We start from the raw sequence: 21,101 nt of genomic DNA, 5'->3' as shown, positions 1-21,101 counted from the left end.
CATGACTGACCTAATGGGAGGTTGTGGTCAGTGCTGTAGAGAAGTAGGACGAATGTAAAGGACTGACTGGTTTTATGAACTGCTGTTTCAGGCTCTTAAGAGTTTACTTTTGTCTAGAATATTTCCAGTCATTTTTCCTTGCTATATGAAAGTACTCCCAAGTGCCACCCATTTTATCTGTCATAATCATACCTGTACAGGTAATAACAATGTCCACTTGTCTGATGACCTCATTTAATTTCACCAGTCGAAATCCATCCATGCTGTAGAAATAAAGAAAATCAATGAACCTGAACAGGTAGCTGGGGAATATTTTGCCACAGAACTTCTATATCCCTTTGATACATACACTGTCACTTCTTGAAATAGCGAAACTAATCACAGCAAGTAAACACTGCAGACCACTGTTTAGCTCAGATAGTTCAAACCCACCAATCGCTCCTTGGAAACCCTGCACAGAAGTTGCTATGAGTCAGAACCAACTCGACAGCACTTCACAACAACAACAACAACAGCTGTTTCCAAAAAGGCAGGGATTCCATAAGGCTCCAGGCCTGTCCTATCCCTATTCCCACAGGAATTCGATAGTTTACTTCTCTCAGAGCAGCGCCCCTTCCTCTGTGAGAGACAGGAGCAGGTTCTTGGGCTCTCAGGCTCTGGGCTCCTCTAAGATAAGATGCCCGCCCCCTCCGCCCCCCACCCCAGAGCATTCTCTGGTGGCAGCCCCAGCGTCACATGGTAGGTGGCGGTGTTGAGGAGGGGCATGCTTACCAGGCTTGCAGGGCACAGATGGGGTCGATCTCAGTGACGTAGACGATGGAGCCCATGGCTTTCAGAGCAGCACAGCAGCCCTTCCCCACCTGAGGAGAGGAGGAAGCACACACCACAGGGAGAGTCAGTGCAAAAACAGGGTCTCAAAGCTTCTGGGAAAGTGCACCCCTGCCCCCACTCTGCCCGCCCCCAAAAGGAATTTCACTGAAAAGACTCATGCTTGGGGAATGGAAGAAAAGCAAATGAATGCTGTTCATAACTAAACCCCTGGCCCCTGCTTAGTACAATCATGTGCACACTAACACCCACACTCACGATTTAGAATCAAAACACAAGCTAAAAGAACATCAGCAAGCGGCACAGGAACAAGTCAGAAAATCAACTGAAGGAAAAAATGGCAAAAATGCAAAGGGAAAAAGGAAGACTGGACATGATTTAGAAGGACTCTGAAGTTACTTTTCCCATTGAAGGCGGTCAATAACAGCACCTTTGTAGAAAGGAAAATTCTAGCCTGTTTCAGCAAAATGCATCTTTAACCACCTAGGTGAAAGGTCATACTTACCTCTCCATAGCCACAGACCACCACTTGCTTTCCACCGAACATCATGTCTGTTGTCCTTTTGAGTCTAGGGGGAAAACATTCCATCAGAAAAATCTCGTGTCTCCCTTCAGTCTAGACTGGGTCTCTTTATTTTCATGGTTTTTTTTTTCCATTTTGAAAGAAAACTTCATTTTTAATGATATTCAATTTGTCATGTTTTTCTTTTATGGGTCGTGCTTTTGGTGTATATGAAAACTCATCGCCAAATTCAATGCCATCTAGCTTTTCTCCTGTCTGATCTTCTGTGCATCTTACATTTAGGTCCAAGAACTTTTTGAATGAATGTTTGTGAGAGATGTAAGCTCTGTGCCTACCCTCATTTTTCTTGTGGATGAACAGTTGTTCCAGTACCACTTATTGAAGAGACTCTGCCTGAATCACCTTTGTCAAAGATTAGTTGGCTATATTTGTGTGGGTCTATTTCTGGGTTTTCTACTCTGCTCCACTAATCTACTTGGAAAGTTTTTATCATTTGACAGTACCAATGAGTCCCTACTTACTCAACAAGTTTCTGGTAGGTAACGAACTGATCTTTCTCTACTTCTTCACTGTTTAAATCTAACCTTAGATCCTGAGTCCATTACTTCCCTCTTACTCGAACTCTCATATTTCTCTGATGTTAAAGAATCTTTCTTATATGGAGGGTAAATTCTGCTTAGAAGGGACTCTGTCCTTAGATGGACTCTGTCCATCTTTATAAACCTAGTATAGAGAACTTTATGCATCTTTTAATGAATATAGTAGAAACAAACTTTAAGATCACAGATTTTGGATATAAAAAAATCTAAAAGCCAGTCAGTTGTGGATAAGACTAAAAACATATCCAGATTACTATTGATTTTTTTCAGATTCAAGGTTATATCTCACACTTGATGTAGAAAAATGTAGAGAACTAGAGATAGTCCACAGACAAGACGAATGGACTAGAGATTCACTTAAATGTTCGTCTACCTGATAACACTATTGCCTCTAACACAGTAATAATTACCAACAGTTAGAATCTGCAGTGAACAAGGCAAATAGATTTCAAAGCAAGAAGCTTCCTTAAGATCTATTCATCTCAACCCTATAACTTACTTTACAGGGTTCTTCTACAAAGAGGGCAAGAGAACTAACACTGAGTACCAGGATACATGCTTTAGCTAATTTAATCCTCACAGTAACTCTATAAAGTAGGTGTTACTGTCACAATTGAGGAAACAGGCATGGAGAGGTTAAATAACTAATCAAAGGTCTTAAAACTGATAAGTAATAGAGTCAGTACTGTAGGTCTTCTGACAACTGTCACTCAGTATAATGACTGAGGCCCAGCCTGCTCAGAACTGCGGCCCAAAGGTCTTTACTTTTCCACTAGCCTATATATGATGGAAAGGAGATCTGGTAGCGTAGTGGTTACGAATCGGGCTGAGAACCTTAAGGTTAGTAGTTCGAAACTACCAGCTGTTTCGTGGGAGAAAGATGAGGATTTCTGCTCCTGTAAACCCTGTACAGGGTTGCTATGAGTCAGTTCCAACTCTACGGCACATAACCACCACCATACATGATGGAAGTCATTTGGCAAAACAATAGTATTCTAAAAAAACTTAATGGTTTCCCATAGGGAATTAATGAGTCTTTCTAACAAGAAATGAAGGATCAACAGGAGACAAGTGTGGGAACAGAAACTGGGTACTGGAAGATTTTATCAGTCGGGCAAAACCTTAGATTTGACAAATTAGAAATGCCTCTTGGAATTGACAGGCTACTACAGTTTCCAGATGACCAGAGAATTACATGATAGTTGGAGTAAGAACTGACTACATGACCTGGAATAGGAGCATGTGGAGCCTTTTCTCAAACCATCAATGACAGTCACTTGCTTATATTATATTGACAGTAATTATTGACCTGTAGTTCTGACAGGGTCACACAGTAAGCACTCTGTCCATCAATAGAGAGGAACTAGTCTGGTTTCTTAAGTGAAATAGACTTGCCTGTAATTGTCATAGCAATGGTAGCTCGGAGCTATAAAATCCTGGGGTGATATGGTGAGAGACCCAACTCAACTCAAGTTTTTCCCAGTGATAACAATACATACCCATCAAGAATTGATTCACGGCAACAGTAGAGGTTGTCAAATTTTTGTTTGGTGACTGAGTCATTGACATTCATGGCTGGAACACAGAGCTTCCCAGCCTTGGATAGCTGGTACAGCCTGAGGATGTGGGAAGCCAAGAGGAACATAAGACAGTGAGACACTGCAATAATCTTTAAAGAAAAAAGTTGGTATTGTATCACAGAAATATGTTGGTTGGGCACAAGCATATGAGGCATGAGACTTGACTAGTCTTGTCCTATTATGTGAATATAGAAAATAAAGAATATCTTTCTTGAGACTGTATGCAGCTTATAAATAAAGTTCTTACTCAAAAGGCATGTGGATATAATCCTGGGTCCACCTTTAATTTTTAAGGACCTAAATATAAATTGGAGTCCTGGTATGGTGCTGTGGGTTAATGCACCAGACTGCAAAGCCATTTGAACTACCAAGTCGGCAGTTCAAGCTCACCAGCTGCTCCTCGGAAACCTTGTACAGGGTCGCTATGGGTTGGAATCGACTCTACGGCACTTAACAACAACAACAAAATATAAACTTAAATTGCATCCGATTGATTCCTTCTTTTAATTATAAAAGGAGTACTTTAAGGACTATTTAAAAAGTCACGTATAATCTCACCATTCACAATAGTTTTTAATTTTGAAAGTTTCAATTTTATTATCTCAATACATGTAAATATATATAACCATTTACAAGATTCTATATAGCACAATTATTTAAAATTTTGATGGCTGACTAAGATGACAGAGTTTACTTAACATCTAAGAGGGAATCGTTACATTATTTTCGCCTCTCCTTTGCCATTAAATAGAACACTGCAACACAGATTTATGCTGTCACTTTATTTTTCATTAGTCTGTTTTTTTTGGATGGCATTATAGGGTCAAAGTATATGAACAATGTGGATTAATTTACAATGCCATTCATTGAACCAAAATCTACTAAAAGTATACTATATACATTGTGCCAGGATTAATATGATGAAAAAAGATATAGAACCTTTAGCCTTATAGAGTTATAGTAAAAAAAGTTTCTCAACCAGGAAGCCACTGGAATTTAGGATGGTGCAATTATTCGTTGTGTAGGCTGAGTCTAACACTATAAGACATTTAGCAATCCTGGCTCCCAAGAGTAAATGCTAACAGCACTCTCTAGCAATTGTGATCATCAAAAACCCTTCACATATTTACAACTGTCCTCTCTGAAGGGGGTGCCACCCTCAGCTGGGAATTCCTAAAGCACCAGCAATCTAGGAACATATTAGCTTTACCTCTTCAAAATGAAAAGTGTTAATTCGTTTTAAAATTAATTTCTTTTTCAACTCAGGAATAAAATGCCATGTTAAGACTCATTTAAATTACACTTCTAGAGTACTGCTAAGACATTCGCTGACAAATCAGGACACCTCTACTAAATTGAATGAAAGAACTTGGGAATCCAGACTGAAACAGAAGTTTTAAGTAACAAACTGAGTCCACTGAAATTTACAACTAGGTGTTTTATTCAAATGACATCCTTTTCTATGAGTCTGAAGGTCTGGTACAACCCACAGCTTTGTGTATTCAAAAGATAACAATATATCAAAGCAGTGACAGTGGCTTCTTCAGAATGTACTTCTCTAAAACTTTTATTTTCTATTTTTAGTTCTTTATGGGTGATCACGAACTAACAGCAATGATTCTAGTATTACTCAGAGAATTTTTGCCCATTTGAGAAACAGAATCCTTGTCCTTGTGGTCAGTCCTTGTGAAGGGGCACAGGTTTTGTCTGCTTGGTCCACTCTACACCCCAGAACCTAAAAAAGATCCTGGCTCATTGTAGATGTTCAATACATATTGGTTGAATAAATGAATGGGTCCAAAAAGGACAAAGAATCATTACATTACAACAACTGGAAACCCTGAGGATTCACTGTCTCCCTGACTCTCCTCCCTTCGTGGTTTTAGTTGTGCTATTTGTACTGTTCCTTTTAAAAAGGAAAGTGTGCAGACTCAGATCTGCTCTCATCACTGCAGGTTGCAAATGTTCCCATCATGTGTTCTGTGGGTATGCGATCATAAGAATCTATGTTTAAGCTGCACACAATCAGGGGTGGGCATGTTAAATCTTACCTATGGACTCCAGTGACGCTCTCCTCTACTATGCCCTTGATTTTCTTAAACATGTTGGGATACTTCTTGTAAATCCAGTGAGTAAGGTCCCCTCCATCATCCAAGATCTGCAACAGAAACCATCCATAAAGTCATCCGTTTTGCTGGAGGCTCTTTTGCTGCTTCTCTCTGTCTGTATCTCAATTTCTAATGACCCAAGGGCAGATATTCAAATTTCCTGTATGATTGTGGTAAGTTAAAGCCAGAACAAAACCAATATTCTACCAAATTGTCATTATACTGAAGTAAAACACAATGAGGGGTGAAAGGCCAAGAAGAGTTTTCCCAGCCAAATAGGCTTCCTACGTGACAGTTTTCAAAACTCACAGCAACCTAATTATAGGACTTCTTATGAATTCATAGCTGCAATGGTTATCTAGACCGCTAGCTCCTAAGTGTGGTGGTGGTCATGGTGGTATGCCATGGAGTTGGTTCCGATTCATAGAGACCCTGTCTAGGGTTTCTGAGGCTATAATACTTTACGGGAGCAGAAAGCCTCATCTTTCTCCCACAGAACCACTGGTAGTTTCAAACGGCTGACCTTGAGATTAGCAGTCCAATTCATAACCACCACACTACCAGAGCTCCTAAGTGTATATTCAGAAAACTTAAACTGGATATTAACGGCTTTCTTTTGTTTTAATTCAGAACTTGAAATACCTTCAGTCAAGGCACACTTTAAACAAAAGGCCAGATGATTAGTGTTCCCCTAGAATGATGGCTTATACAACTGCATTTTTAAATCCCTTACTTTGCCTGAAGCCCAGATACTTTCCTACCCAATCTATCAGGCAGCACTGTAGGTTTTTGACTGGCTCAACCTCACACACTGTATAAACTAGATTAAAAATAACTGGGAAACTGCAGCGTGTAGGTGTGCCAGCGTGCCTCTGAGCAGCTCCTTACCACTTCAGCTTGGAATTTAAGATAAACACAATGCTGTGCCCATTGGAGCCTTCAGCCTCAGAGGGAAGCTTCTGAATAATAAACGAGCTAAGGAAAGACCAACTTGGGACACTCACAGGCATCTCAGAGCTCTGGCCCCTCAGTCCTTCCTTGCAGACAGAAGTGCTGAGAGAACTCAGGACTTTCCGAATCCTCCTCCATGCCACTAGCAAGGCCCACAGAGCTGAGTTGCCCTCTGCTGGCATGCACCCATTTTGCAGTCCTATCAATGATTCACTCCACCGATAACTGCCAAAAGTGCCACCCTGGACCCCAGCGTACAGAAAATCCTCATCCTCATGTCTACCACTTGATCTCCTCTGTGCTTTCTCCTGAGAGCAAGGGTCCAAGGCTAGCCTCATGAAACCCGTCACACGTGCTATGTTAGTACTTCTGTCTTCTCAGTAGAAACCCTCAGAACAGATTCCCAAAGAGATCAGAGGCTCTTTGGGGTTCCCCTCTCCCTTTCTGCACGTATGTAGTCACTTATGGAGTTCCCCTTACAGTGTCTGTTCCTCTTCACAGTGTTCACCCTTCAAAGATCAGAGGGTGAACAGTTGAAAAGTTGTAAGATTTTTCACTATTCTCATCTACTTTTCTCTTTTAATGAAGGTATCTAAAGAGGCAGTTTTGCCATGCCTACCATTTACTGAATCAGCAGTCAGTCACTCTCACCATATAACTCTACTGTAGAAAATTAATGTCACCAGGGGAGCTTCCTGAGGTTAGAAAGCAAAGGAAAAGAGTAGATCTGGACAGGGTCCTGTTTTCTGGGGTGACAGTTTTTTGGTCCTTATCTTCCTTTCTTCATTTACTTTTCTTGTAGCTTGTGCTGGCTCCACAGTTTGCTAAGGCATCCTGGGTACACTTCCATGTCCTCCCCATGCTCCTGACTAAAAAAGTAATGTTCTCTTCCCAGGAAAAACCCCTTGACACATCATCTTTAGTGTCTGTCAGTCATACTTTCTCCTGTCACTGTCAAACCTTGTTGGAATGAGCGGACTCATCTTAAAGCCACCACCCCCATCGCACATGAAGGCGTTGACGCAACTCCTCCCAACAACACTTGCTGCAGTGTGACCTGCATTATAGAGCCCAGAAAGAGAGGCAGCCTCTCTCCATGACGGGGCCAGGGAGGCCTGCAGTCATTAGTAGCAAGTCAGGAGTGGACTGGAGTGTCAAGGGCTATTTTTCTAGTTGATTCCCTAATTTGTTCCCTTACCAGAAAGCAGAAATGTTTACAAAGGAGAAGATACATACTTTGAGCAGCTTTTCTACCTCTTTTTGTGAATGTCATATGCTACCAGTTTTTAAGAACTGGCTATTATAAAATGTGGAAGCAAAAATAAAAACAAAACAAATGTGAAAAACCCAAAACTTTTTGGCCGTTTTTTTAAGGGGGGAGAGGGTGGCTAACAAAGAGAAGAAATGTGAACTTGGATCTATTTAGGGCTTTTTATTTTTGGAGGGGAGCTGCCTTGTGGGCATGGTACAGGATACAGATTCATTTCTGCCTAGAGCAGAAATTTAAAGTCCTGATGAATATGATCAGCAGTAAAGACACTCGAAAGTTACAAAGAGGTTCACTTCTCTAGAAGTATCACCCTAAGCATACTCCTCTAATCCGGCCGGAGACCCAAGTACTTCAGATAGAACAGAAGCCATTTTTCTTCCTTCTGGTTGGGAAACCCTGCCTCAGGTCACCCCCCGTCCATCCCCCCTAAACCAGCAGAACTGTGTTAGCAGAAACCTGACCCACCATGTTTGGTTGCCAGCCCTCCACATTCACACATCTGTCAATGCACCACCAAAAGTCATCTTCTGACTCTCCTTTCCAGGCAAATACAGGAAATCCTGAGAAAAAGGAACAAATCAAATGCATTAAAACCATAAAAAAGGGTTGGCCCAAATGTGGGCAGTAGGATGCTGGCTACCCCCAATCTCAGGTTCTCTTGGTCTGCTGTGACCCCTGGATGGGCTCTCTTCACTAACTTTGCCCCCTCATCAGTTCTTTCATGTGTGGTGATCACTGTGGTCCTATTGGCTCAAAGGGGACAATCAAAAGGGACCAGAGTATGATGGTGCTGAGCACATGAGTTAGAGGGAAACAGAAGGAGCCAGAGAGAAGCGTTGCTCGACTCAGTCACCCAGGCTTCGCATCTCCCAGCTGCCCTTGAATCTTTCCTGCTTCTGTGTTTAGCTCTCCCACCCTCTCTCTAGGACATCCTTACACCTGTCTCCATCTGTTAGAATGTCCCTGCACTTTGTGCCCAGCCTGAGCATCACAGTCATAATGAAGCCTGATTCACCCTCTTGCAAGTGACCTCTCAAGGTATAGGAACTTTAAAAAGAAATTTTTATTGTGAATTGAGTTTGAGTGAAGGTGTACGGAGCACAGCGTCAGTTTACATCTTAGACTTCATCTCCTCTTAGTGACTGGAGTCCCTCAACGTCACATCACTTCTCCCACTCCCTCCCTGTGTTTCTCCTTTCAATCCTTCCTTCTTCCCCAGCCTTTCTGAATGTTGTCTGTCATTCAATGCTGCACCTAGAGTGCACACCTCATCAGTCCTTGTACTAACATTATGTATGCACGTTACACTTCCACTGTATCAGATTCTGAGGGCAAAGAAAAAGAGACTGTCTAATTTGCCCTTATAGCTCTTAGAGTAGGTCAATAAATATTGTTAAAAAAAAAAAAAAAGAATGCGTGTACAAGACATCAGGCTGTACATTTACTATGTTTTCTTTTCTAGCCCTATTTCATATATGAATACACTTTTTAAATGAATGAATACATATGACACATGAGAGAGTGAGCAGACGGACACACAAGCACTGCAGGGCATCTCCAGAAGCAAGTGTTGTACCCTCATCTGTGCTGTGCTGCCAGAGAGAAGGCAAGACGCTGGCAGAGTCCACATCTCTCCACTTGTCTTGTCCTTTCAAGTGTAAGGATTTTTGCGATGATCAACTATGAATCTGCCAGGTCAAGTCCTCTCTACTGCTGAAGCAGAAATGCCAAACACTAAATCCGGGCAAACAGCCTGCTGGAAAATCAGCAGGCCACAAAACTTGAACTGCAGCACTTTTTTTCTCCAGCTCAATAACCTCAGACAGTGAGGAGGATACGATGGTGTGCTAAGGTTAACGAGCCCAGGCAAGGCATGAAGTAACAATAGAGTATCAGACATGGGTAGGTATTTGACAAGTGTACAAATGTAACGAGATCACACTTGACAAGAGATACCCAGAAGAAGAGCAAACTCATCAAGGGCAGGTACCGATTTCTTCCAAGATAGCTTTTACTGTCAACTTCCCTAAAAGATTTGATATAGAAACAGTAGAACTTCTTAGAGACTTACTTTAGCCCAAACACAGAGATCAGGCCAAAGGTCTTACCACTTTCTGCTAGAGCAGCAGCCACTTCATTAAGAGTGGAATAGATGTTGCAGGCAGCCCAGCGGCACTGTGCTCCCAGAGCGCCCAGCGTTTCCATAAGCACCTGTATGAGAGAGAAAGCATGGGGTGAACAAGCCTGGACCGACAACTGCTCAAGGAGACTCTTTTTATACATTCAATAATCCTTGGCAAGGAGAATATACACTGGGAATAACTCAGACCAATGGTTTTCAAACTGCTCTGAAGAATCTTTTCAAAGCATACCTTCAAGAAGAACTTCAAGACCTTGCCTGCAGAGAGAAAGGGTTGGGAGTAGGCTAAGGGGCAGGTTCCAGCTGAGCTCTAAGCTTTTACCTAGTTAACATGCTGCACAAGACCTTTTTAAAGTGTTGAAGAGCAAAGATGTCAGCTAAGTAAGGTGTGCCTGACCCAAGCCATGGTATTTTCAATAACCTCATATGCATGCGAAAGCTGGACAGTGATTAAGGAAGATCCTAGAAGAACTGATGCTTTTGAGTTATGGTGTTGGAGGAGAATACTGAAAGTGCCATGGGCTGCCAGAAGAACAAATAGATCTGTTTTGGAAGAAGTGTAGCCAGAGTGCTCCCTGGAGGTCAAGATGGCCAAACTTCATCTCTTACACTCTGGACATATTGTCAGGAGGGACCAGTCGCTGGAGAAGGGTATCATGTTTGGTAAGGTGGAGGGTCAAGAGAAAAAGAGGAAGACCCTCAATAAGATGGATTGGCCAAGTGACAGCTTCAACGGACTCAAGTGTGGCAACAGTAGTAAGGTTGGCCCAGAATCGGTCAGTGTTTCGTTCTGCTGTGCATTAAGGTCGCTACGGGTTGGTAGAGACTCGATGGCACTTTACAATAACACTTTGGTCACTGGTAATTTTCATTTTTAAATCTCTGTATGTTCTAATCATTTCTACACCAAATACAAAACTACATAATAAATATGGTCTAGCTCAGGTGGGAAAAAAGAAAACATACAATAACTCAACTGGTTTAAGCTAATCCCGTCGAGATATTTGTCCAAGGTCTTAATTTCTAGTCCACACTATCTCTTAATATCTGCCCCTATTTTTTCTCTTTTATTTTTCATCCAAAAAAAAAAATGAATTCTTGTAACTAGGATTTCTTTTGTTTAACAAATTTCTATAATGTGTCAAACAAAAGAATGATACTGAAACTAAGCATTATAAATTAATTTAGAGAAGTGATTGAGACCAAGAATATAAAAGCTCTTCAAAGAACTGTGAGTTAGGTCTGTTGGCTCTTAAAGGCCTTAAATGGGAGAAAAGGTCTGCCATTGAAGGGGAGGGAAAGAAGACACAGTTTGAAAGCTGAATTAAGCTAACTTTAAATCACCATTTAGAAGGAGAAGCAATGGGATCTGGTTAGGATGAACTATGGATGCATATCTAAAAAATAGGAATAGCTTCACTATCATTGCTGCTAAGTGCCATCGAGTACAGTTCCAACTCACAGCAACCCGGTATAGAGTTTCCACAGAGCAGCTAGTGGATTTAAACAGTCAATTTTGCAGTTAGCAGTCCAGTGTTTATACTACAGTGCGACGCCAGGACTCCCCAAGTCTACTAGACACGTGGAAAAGAAATCATTAATTATGATAGTTGTTTCCAGAACAGGGGGTTATAGAGATTTTGTTTTCCTACATTGTATATTATGTTTGAATACTGTGAAATGAACATGAATACTTTTGTAGTCAGAGAAAACAAAATAGAGATTCAAAACAAACAAAAAGCAAAACTCCTTTGTATTTATTTTTTAAAAAGGAAAGAGAGCCCTTTGGTTATTTAAACGATTATATATTCCTAAGTGTTTTTGTGTACATCCCCAAAAAACTGAGGGAATAGAAGCAAATATTGTTGAATGATGAGGCACAGAGGAGACTGTAATCATTGTAAGGAAATGATGAGTGTAAAACTGATGATGTTCTCTCATGTAAACTATCACTCAATTCTCAGTAAAAAAAAGGAAAGCGAAAAATGCAGGGTAGGAACAGTAAAATAATTTTGGTATTTATAAACAGATTTTGATGAATCCATTCAGGAAAGATAGGAGGAATCCTGATGGGGGTTGTCAGGTGGTCAAAGGCAAACTAGGTATGATTTAGCAACATGAGACAATAAAGAAGCACTTACTATTTTAAGCCACCACACTGATGTCTCCTGCCCCTGACTGAGTTGGCTCAAAAAAAGGCTCCAAGAGTCTTACTGCTGGATTTATTAGTTTATAGTTCCACAAAGAGAAAGCTTTTCCATTTATTATATTAATTTTGGGTAATCAAGGAACTCTTTTCCTCAGAGAACATACAACCCAGAAAAATCTCCTAATGAAGATGCTAACAGTGGGGGGCTTGAGCAATCTCTACTGCCCATCTTCAGAAATGTGGCCACAAACATGGTGTGCTTCAGGAGAGACGATCTTCGGAAAGTTGACCTACCTATACAGATCACTTGGATCTTAGAAATCTCACAAAAGACTTCAACCACTCTTTTCCTGCAGAGGTCATTATGGTTGTCAACTCAGTATTTTTTATATTCTTAATGCTGTCTAAGCAGTGTTTCTCAACAGGGGTGCTTTGGGAAACTATGGGGTGATTTTGTTTTGGTCAGAATGATTGGTGGGAGCACTATTGAAATTCCGTAGCAGGGCCAAGGACGTAGGCATTCAAATGTGCAAGAGAATCTCTTACAAGGCAAAACTATGCCAAACTGATGTAATTTTCAAGTTTTCAAATGTCCCAGGGACAGTCCACATGGGTTTATAACCTATATATAATGAGCTGAGTGTAGAACCTTATTCCATTTGACATATTAGTGAAAATCATTTTTTCAGTTTGAAAGCAAAATAAGTTTTTCTAAGAATGTAAACACTGTGTCAATTGAGAGAAAGCCCATCCTTTCTCTGTGGCTGATGTTTTCAGGAAATCCTTTAAGTAGACCATGCTGCTCTGATGCTCTGGAGACAATGACGTGCTTCTATCTGTATTGCATTCTCACTCAAATGATGCTATGAAGAAGCACAAGTGTCTGACTGTTCTAAGACTGTTATGCCTAAGCACCTGCATATCAAAATACACATTATTTTATTATAACTCACTTTCTTTTCACTACCTCTCATATTCTAATTAATATTTCATACTGAATCTTAGGAAGCATCATAAGTATACATACACATTTTATCTGAATTTCATTTCAGGATCATACAGGTACACTATGAAATAATTTTTATGAATCAGGGCACTTAATCTGAGAGGGCTGCAAGGGACTGCTCTGAGACAACTTGGGGATTCCTGTCCCCTTGTCAATGACTGCTGGGGCTTGAGCATGTCATCCAGTTCTGCTCTGTGAGATACAATGAGTATCCTAGAGGACTTCTGGGAGAGGTGTCCTTGCTCTTAGAAGAGAGGAAGAAATGGTCCTCCCTTTTTAGGGCGTGATGGCTAGAAAAGCTGTCACCATCTTGCTGCCAGCTTGAGAATGAAGGAAGCCCAAAGAGGAGGAAGATCTAAGTCACAGAGAGGGGAGACTAGAGCCCTGAAGTCTGTCTAGATTTCTGGCTACGCAATGTAATAAGTCCCCTAATGAATATCCAGGGTGAATCAGATTGTCTCAGATTTACAGCTGAGAGCAACCTAACTCATAGAGTTGCCTTGTAGAAATAACTGGAAAGAAAGCTAAGGGCTGCAGTGTACTATAGTAGAGAAAACCTAAGGTCAGATATATTGAAGTTCAAATATTTACTCTATGATTCACTAGCTGTATAATTTTTAAACTCTGAGCCTCAGCTTCCTAGTTTATAAAATGAGAACAGGAATACTGCTTTTCCTGGGCATTGTGAGACAGAAGGAACTAATACTTATTAACTCCTAACGCAGTGCTAGGCATGTTGTAAGCACGCTACAACTGATCCTACTACTAAGTATTGGCATTATGCGGAGAAAGGGACAGCACTCACCGCAGTCTGAGCAGTGATGTGCGTACAGCCCACAATTTTGGCTCCAGCCAAAGGCTTTTCTCCTTGAGCTCTCTTCCTCAAAGCCATCAGTGCAGGCATTTCTGAAAAGGTCCAACACATACACAGCAACATTAAAAAGGAGGGAACCAGAGATTGAAGAATAAACAGAAAAACATACTTTGTTAGATTAGGTTTCTCAAGGGATCAAGACATTGCAACCTGATTTTCCTTTTATAAAGGACTTGGAAGTTTCTCTCTCTCTCTCTCTCTCTCTCTCTCTCTCTCTCTCTCTGTGTGTGTGTGTGTGTGTGTGTGTGTGTGTACAAATAGTTAACGTGCTCAGCTGCTAGCTGAAAGGTTGGAGGTTTGAGTCTACCCAGAGGCATCTCAGAAGAAAGATCCAGCAATTAGCTTCTGGGAAATACCACAGTATGGTAAAGCCACTGCCAGCCCAATGGAGCGCAGATTACTGAGACACACGTGGGGGGGTCACCATGACTCACACCGCGTTCAGAGACAAATGTTCCAGGCTCCGATTCCCTACATCCCAGCCCGCCTTCTCCAGTCTCTCTCCCTGTTCTGTGCACAGGGGTTCCTTCGACACCTGCTAGCTAGGGTTCACTCCCTCCCAAATGTTTCAATATCACATAGCGTTCTCACCAGCTACTAGAACCCATGATGTAAAAGGGACTAACCATGTGGACAAAAAAGACACAGGCAGATGGGGACAGAAAAGGTGCTTGGTTTCTTTACCTTGCTCAGCAATTTCAATTTCTCTGCGTCCAAATTCTGCCTGTTTGATGTTCTTGACACAGAAGTCACTGCTCCCTTTAGAGTTCTTTTGCTGCTTGTCCCTGGGCGAGGTCTCATCATCGGAGCTATCTGTATAGGAAGCCGCTGCAAAGACAGAATTCAAAACCCTTAGAGAACAAACGGCTTTCTCTAAGATGCCAAACCCGGGGATCAACTGAGACTTCTCTAGTCATCTGCTTGCTGTTGCTGTTGAGTCTATTTCCCACCCAGTGACCCTAAGTGACAGAGGAGAACTGCCCCACGGGCTTTCTCTCGTAATCTCGTGCCATACACATCTGCTAAGTACCTATGTGGCCCCACAGAGCCGCCTCAATCATCTCAGGTTAGAAATGAAGCTGAGAGCTACTGGCAGCACCATTCTCCCTTGCCGCATTAACTTGGAATCTCGGGCTAACTTCATCTTCAGAACATACAAAGGTCTTTGATTAGGCAAAGGAGCGAGGTTACATGGATGGTAGAACTAATGCAAGGCCATGGGCACTAACTCATGGCTTTGTGTGACTCCTGGCTACCCGTCTGTCTGCTGCTCATGCGCCTGATTGTCATTTGTGTCTTAGTACCACTACTAAACAGAGGAGACCTGAAAAACAAGGAACCCATGGGAAAGTAGTTAAGAGCCACACAAAATGTGTTTGTCCAGGCTTGCGTTTGGTAGACTGGCTCTGATGGGGCTAAAGCTGGCCTCAGACCCAATCAGACAATGACAATGCAGCATTCAGTGTGTGGCCTTCTTGCTGACCTCTGTGGGGCCTGGGTTAGGCATTGTAGATTCCTAAAGAGTCTACTCTTTTAGTATAACAAGAAGTTCTGTAAGGAATCCATTCAGCAGTGCATGCTAGAGGGTGAGAGGCCCAGACCCTTTGATTACCACTGGCAGGTGTGCCGCTGCTAATCACATGCTCAGTTGAGGTCTTTTGGCCTTCATAAAATGCTAGTTGCTAATCATTTGCTGGATGCTCTGAAGCTATTTCTTTCTTTAATTTACAGCTGCTGTGCATAGAGAGAGCATTATGGATCTTTCAGTGGGGTGGGAAGCCCTGGTAAGGAGAGAGGGCTGCAGAGGCCGGGAGCTCCTAGGGGGCATGGAGCTCGGCTCAGCACACATGTGGAGAATGAAGGCATTGCTGGGATTTCTCAGCACACGGTCTATCTCTGGGAGGGCTGTAAAAGGCAAGTCTGACCTTGCCCAGTTAATCAGGCATGACACTACAAAATGGCTGGGCAGCGGGGGCTTGAGTATCTCTTGGAGCTGGAAAACTGCCCTGGAGCAAAGTCCTAACACGAGGCAACTGTAATGAACCTGGGCACCGGGGGAGGTGAGAGAATTAGTAAATCCCCAAAGAGACTTTTGTTCTTGAGAAAAGCTAATCTGTACAAAACGTCTGTGGCTCCCCCTCCTAGGGTGAATGGAAACAGCTCAAAGTACTGTTGGCATCAGAGCCCAGAAACAGCTTCCTGGACAGTCAGCTGTCTCATTAATCAATACTCAGAAATCGCTTACGTATGGACGTTCAGGGGAACCAGGCTGCTACTCCCTGAGAGAAGAAAGACTGACAGAAACCTCTAAATCCTGATCCAAGTTTACAGGGCAACTGCATTTGAAGACAGTGTTTACCACCACACTCAAGAATATCCTGAAATTCCAAACCCTGGTCCAGAGTCCTGATGGGTTTATGAGCTACTCCCAATGGTCACGTCTATACAGTGGTCATGTGTTCTGGAGTCGAGAGAAACTTTGGCTGAGGTCTCAGGCTGCGATTCTGGGTGTTTATGGTAGAGGAGGAATACAGGGTATGGGAGTTCTGGTGTATATACTAGGTGTTATAGTATGGAAGTCCTGGTCTGGAGTTGTGGGTTAATATGTTGGACTGCAAAGTCGGTTTGAACCACAAGGTCAGTGGTTCAAACTCACTAACTGCTCTTCAGAAACCCTATATCGGGTTGCTATGGGTCAGAACCAAATCAACAGCAGTTAACAATAACAACATAGTAGAGGTGACACCAAAATGTACTTAAATAGGGTTGTGACTCCATTCAGTCATTCGCTCATTGGGCTGTGTATCCACTATGCATGTACCAGGCCCATACAATAGGGTTCTGAATCCATTCAGTCATTCGCTCATTGGGCTGTGTATTCACTATGCATGTACCAGGCCCATACTTGCACAGTTAAGTTGCTGGGGATATAGGACAGAGAAGTACAGTCCTTACATTACTGGAGCTTTCAGTCGAGGGGGTGGGTCAGATATGAAATGATTAATTACAGAATTGTCTGAAGTTTTTCAATACAGTTGTTATGTGAGCCATAACGTAGAAATCAGATGTCATAAGATTGTCTAATAGAAGGACACGATTTGTTAAGAGTTCAGTTGTTGAGAGGATTAAATAAGATAATGTTAGTAAAGCGCTAGGTATACAGTAATGATACCTGATATTATCTTTTATACAAATTTTATAATGGAGTCCTGATGTGGCCCTGTGGGTTAATGCGGCAGACTACAAAGTCAGTTTGAACCATAAGGTCAGTGGTTCAAGCTCATCAGCCACTCCTTGGAAACCCTATACATGGTTGCTATGGGGCGGAACTGACTCAACGGCACTTAACAACAGCAACAACATATATTAAATTCAGTGTCAGATGTAACTTACCTTTATGGATTTTTACTTAGCTCTAGGATTTTGAATGGCAAAGGAATGACATACATACGTTCTCATTTAGCAAGAGCAATGTTTTTTCCCCCGAGCCCTGTCGTATCCTATTAATCCACCAGAGCAGCAGGTGATTGGCTGGCAGTGATTAAAAAGGTTGAGACTTAGTGCTAACTCTACCCAGAATAGCTCTCCCCTTCTATGCCTCTTCATATTCTAAGGCTGAGTCAGAAAACAAAAGCCAAAAAGAACTTCTCAAAAGAAAACGCTCCAATTTCTGGTTTGAGTTGTTTATTTTCTAACTCAAAGAGGTGATTTATACTACCTTGCTATTTGAGAAGCTATAAAAAATGCTACTGTACTTTCATAGTATTGACTGGTTATAGTTAATTCAATGTTTTTCTTAGAGCCAAAAGAGATTTATTTTCAAAGAGCCCTTTATAGAGACCTGTTATCAGGTGGGAACCAAAAGTACCAGGTGTCTAGATTGTACTACCAGGTAAATTCAACACGATTGTCAGATTCAGATCAAAAGAAAGTGTTATTTGTACAAACACAGTGTAAAGCTTATTTCTAAACTGATTTAATATGTAGTCACCTTTTAAAATTCTCTGCATCCATATTCATTTCCATTACTGTATTTAAAGTAGCATATTAGTAAAAACAGAGTGCATGCAGGCTTGAAGAGTTTCTGCAGTGTTTGTGACTGGCCGCATACTCTTAGGCCCAGAGTCAGGCACTAATCTACTGGTATCTGAGATCTACCTCTATCCCTTTTTGTTGCTGTTGTTAAATGCCATTGAGTCAGTTCCAACTCATAGTGACCCTGTATAGGGTTTCTGAGGAGTGGTTGGTGGGTTTCAACCAATAACCTTGTGATTAGCAGTCCAGTGCTTATCCTACAGCACCACATCAGGACTCCACTCTACCTCTAATTACTTCTAATTGGCTAAGTGACCAATTTTCAATTTATTCAACTGTAAAATAGGACTTTAACAGCCTCCCTCTCTTTCCTTCCCTTAACTACCACCAGAAAAATCTCATAGATAAATAATACCCAAAAAAGGTTCCGTTTCTAGATAAAAAAATAATGTAAAGAACAGTATCACTTTACTATAGGACGGTCTCTTGTTTCATGATTTCCAAGAGTCAAACAAAACTTGTAGGAGGGACTATTGATGTATACGAGGAGGCTTCAAAAGGTTTGTGGAAAGTGATATTAAAAGATAGTGGAATTTTTTCATGAACATTTGAAGCCCCTTGTACATCTGTTCTATGACGCAGGCCTGATCAAGCCTTAGCTCCTAGCAGCATGATATTATGTATTACTGCTAGGAGAAGCAGAACTAAGAATTCTAGTGGAATGAGTCTTATTAGACTGTTCTAAGCTAGGCAATTCCTCGGGGGCACATTCTAGGCATTTGGTAATGGAAGAACCGTGGGCTCCTAGGCAGCAGAGTGCAGAAGGTATCATTAATAAATAGCACTCTAGAAATACGTGAAAAACTATGTTAGCAACCAAAATACAAACAAAACTTATTTGTTTGGAAAAATCTGAAATTGCCTCAGACTTTAAAGGAACCAATAATGAATGAAGGGACTTCAGCCTTCCTTCCCGCTCCATCTTCAACTAATTAACTCACTACAAACATGGCTTTCTCAGGAACAAATCACTGACCATAATCTGACATCGAAAAAAAATTTCCCCTGTCCACCGTTCTTGCATGGGGAGAGTTTTCAGAATTTTACTCTTATAAAAGAACAGCATGGATTAATATAGCAGTTTTTGTCAACTGGACTCCACTAGAATTAAGTCCTAATATATAATGAAGAACTCATGGTATATAATGAAGGAACTGCTTCCCTATGCATCTAGCAGGGTAGTAGTTACATGCCATCCTTTGGAGGAAACAGCCCCTCAAGTTTGTGTTCTGTGGTACACAACGGGAACCCCTGTTGAGAAAGGCAGGTGGTGGATGTTGTGTGACACTGAGTCAACCCTGACTCGGAGCAGTGCTGCAGGACAGAGCACAACTACCTCATGGGGCTCCCTAGGTGGGCATCGCTACAAGAACAGACTGCCAGCTCTTTTCTCCCAAGGAGCACTGTTGGGTTCAAACTGCTGACCTTTCAGTTACTAGACAAGCACTTAAACCTTGTGCCACTAGAACTCCTTGAAAGGCAGATAAAACTCAAAACCAATCTCAATGCCATCAAGTCAATTCTGACTCATAGTGACCCTGTTGAAGGTTTCTAAGATTGTAAATCTTTACAAGAATGGAAAATGTCATCTTTCTCCTACAGAGCAACTGATAGGTTTGAACTGCTGACCTTATGGTTAGCAGTCCAGTGCTTATCTTATAGCACCCCCGGGGCTCTTCCGAAAGGCAGATGTTGTTGTTAAGTGCCATCCAGTCGGTTCCAACCCATAGCAACCCTGTGTAGGGTTTCCGAGGAGCAGCTGGTGAGCTTGAACTGCAGACCTTACAGTTCAGATGACTTTCTTTGACCAGCACATTAACCCACAGCACCACACCAGGACTCCAAAAGGTGTATGTTGCTGTTTTTAAGTGCCATTGAGTCAGTTCCAACCTATAGCGACCCTGTTTAGGGTTTCCAAGGAGCAGCTGGTAAGCTTGAACTGCCAACCTTGCAGTTCAAATGGCTTTGCAGTCTGGCGCATTAACCCACAGTGCCACACCTGGACTCCAAAGGGCGGACAGAGGTTCCTAAATACAAGTATGGTAAAGCTGTGTATTAGAAACGTTAGAAAGGGAATGTAAGCCTCTAAGTATGTTCTGGAAACAAGCACTTTGGATAGGAAGATACCTTTCTTTGAAATGTCATAAGCCTTCTAGTTGTTTCAAATACACAGAGTGTATCAGAGATGTCAACAAGGGTGGAAGACACAATAAGAATGTCTCTGAACACTTTAAAGCCCCTGGTATTTATTTTTTGATCACTTAAATGTGTCAGACACAGTTCTAAGTGCTGAGAATAGAGCAGTGAACAAACAGACCAAAAATCTCTGCCCTCGAATTGGGTGCCCTTTATCAGCAGAGCTGAAGGGGCTTTTAACACTTGCCCAAGCAGGGCAGAGGCCAAGGACCCGGGTGGCTGAGAGGCCAACAACCAGAGAGCCGTGCCTGCAGTACAGCTGAGAAGGGACTGAAAGTACAGATGAATCTATGAATCCAGTTTATAGGGGATACGCGTGAGCTTATATATGAGAGAAAACGAAGCCTAAACACAGTATTTAAAACTGGGAGGCTGAATGAATTCAACTCAGGAGAGTATAAACAGAGAAAGAAAGAGGCCCAAAGGTTAGTCACTGGGACTCTCCAGTACTAATTTCTATAGTATTTAGTTATAATGTACACTGAAACATGGTTTCCAAATTCTTATTGACATCCATTTACAATCTTATCATATTTATAAAGCTGTGAGTCAGTTTAATTATTCCTGCCTTCTCATCTGATGGCCATGGAGCTCCCTCCAAATCATCTCCTATCACTTCCCATTGCCTCTGCTATGAACATGTGGTTGTTGTTGTCCAGTGCCATTGGGTCAGTTCTGATTTATAGCGACCCTGTATAGGGTTTCTGAGAAGCAGTCAGTGAGTTTGAACTGCTGACCTTGTGGTTAGTGGTTCAGTGCTTATCCTATAGCCAAACCAGGAC

The 21,101-nt window shown here is 41.9% G+C and overlaps 1 protein-coding gene across 1 annotated transcript in view; it reads right to left on the bottom strand.

Moving 5' to 3' along the window:
- AHCYL2 (adenosylhomocysteinase-like 2) overlaps positions 1–21,101 on the bottom strand; it is a 191,217-nt gene that overhangs the window by 21,524 nt on the left and 148,592 nt on the right. Inside the window, exons 3-11 of the mRNA XM_006861125.1 lie at positions 14,713–14,856; positions 13,960–14,060; positions 9,968–10,070; positions 8,325–8,419; positions 5,582–5,688; positions 3,450–3,566; positions 1,334–1,397; positions 772–860; positions 193–263 (exon numbers count right to left, since the gene is read on the bottom strand). Coding sequence (XP_006861187.1) covers positions 193–263; positions 772–860; positions 1,334–1,397; positions 3,450–3,566; positions 5,582–5,688; positions 8,325–8,419; positions 9,968–10,070; positions 13,960–14,060; positions 14,713–14,856 — 891 coding nt within the window. The remainder of the gene's footprint in view (positions 1–192; positions 264–771; positions 861–1,333; positions 1,398–3,449; positions 3,567–5,581; positions 5,689–8,324; positions 8,420–9,967; positions 10,071–13,959; positions 14,061–14,712; positions 14,857–21,101) is intronic.

Source organism: Chrysochloris asiatica, unplaced genomic scaffold (genome assembly GCF_000296735.1).
Source record: "Chrysochloris asiatica unplaced genomic scaffold, ChrAsi1.0 scaffold00041, whole genome shotgun sequence".
Lineage (NCBI taxonomy): Eukaryota > Metazoa > Chordata > Mammalia > Afrosoricida > Chrysochloridae > Chrysochloris > Chrysochloris asiatica.
Note: the sequence above shows the minus strand (reverse complement) of the source record. Positions and strands in the feature narration are given on the sequence as shown.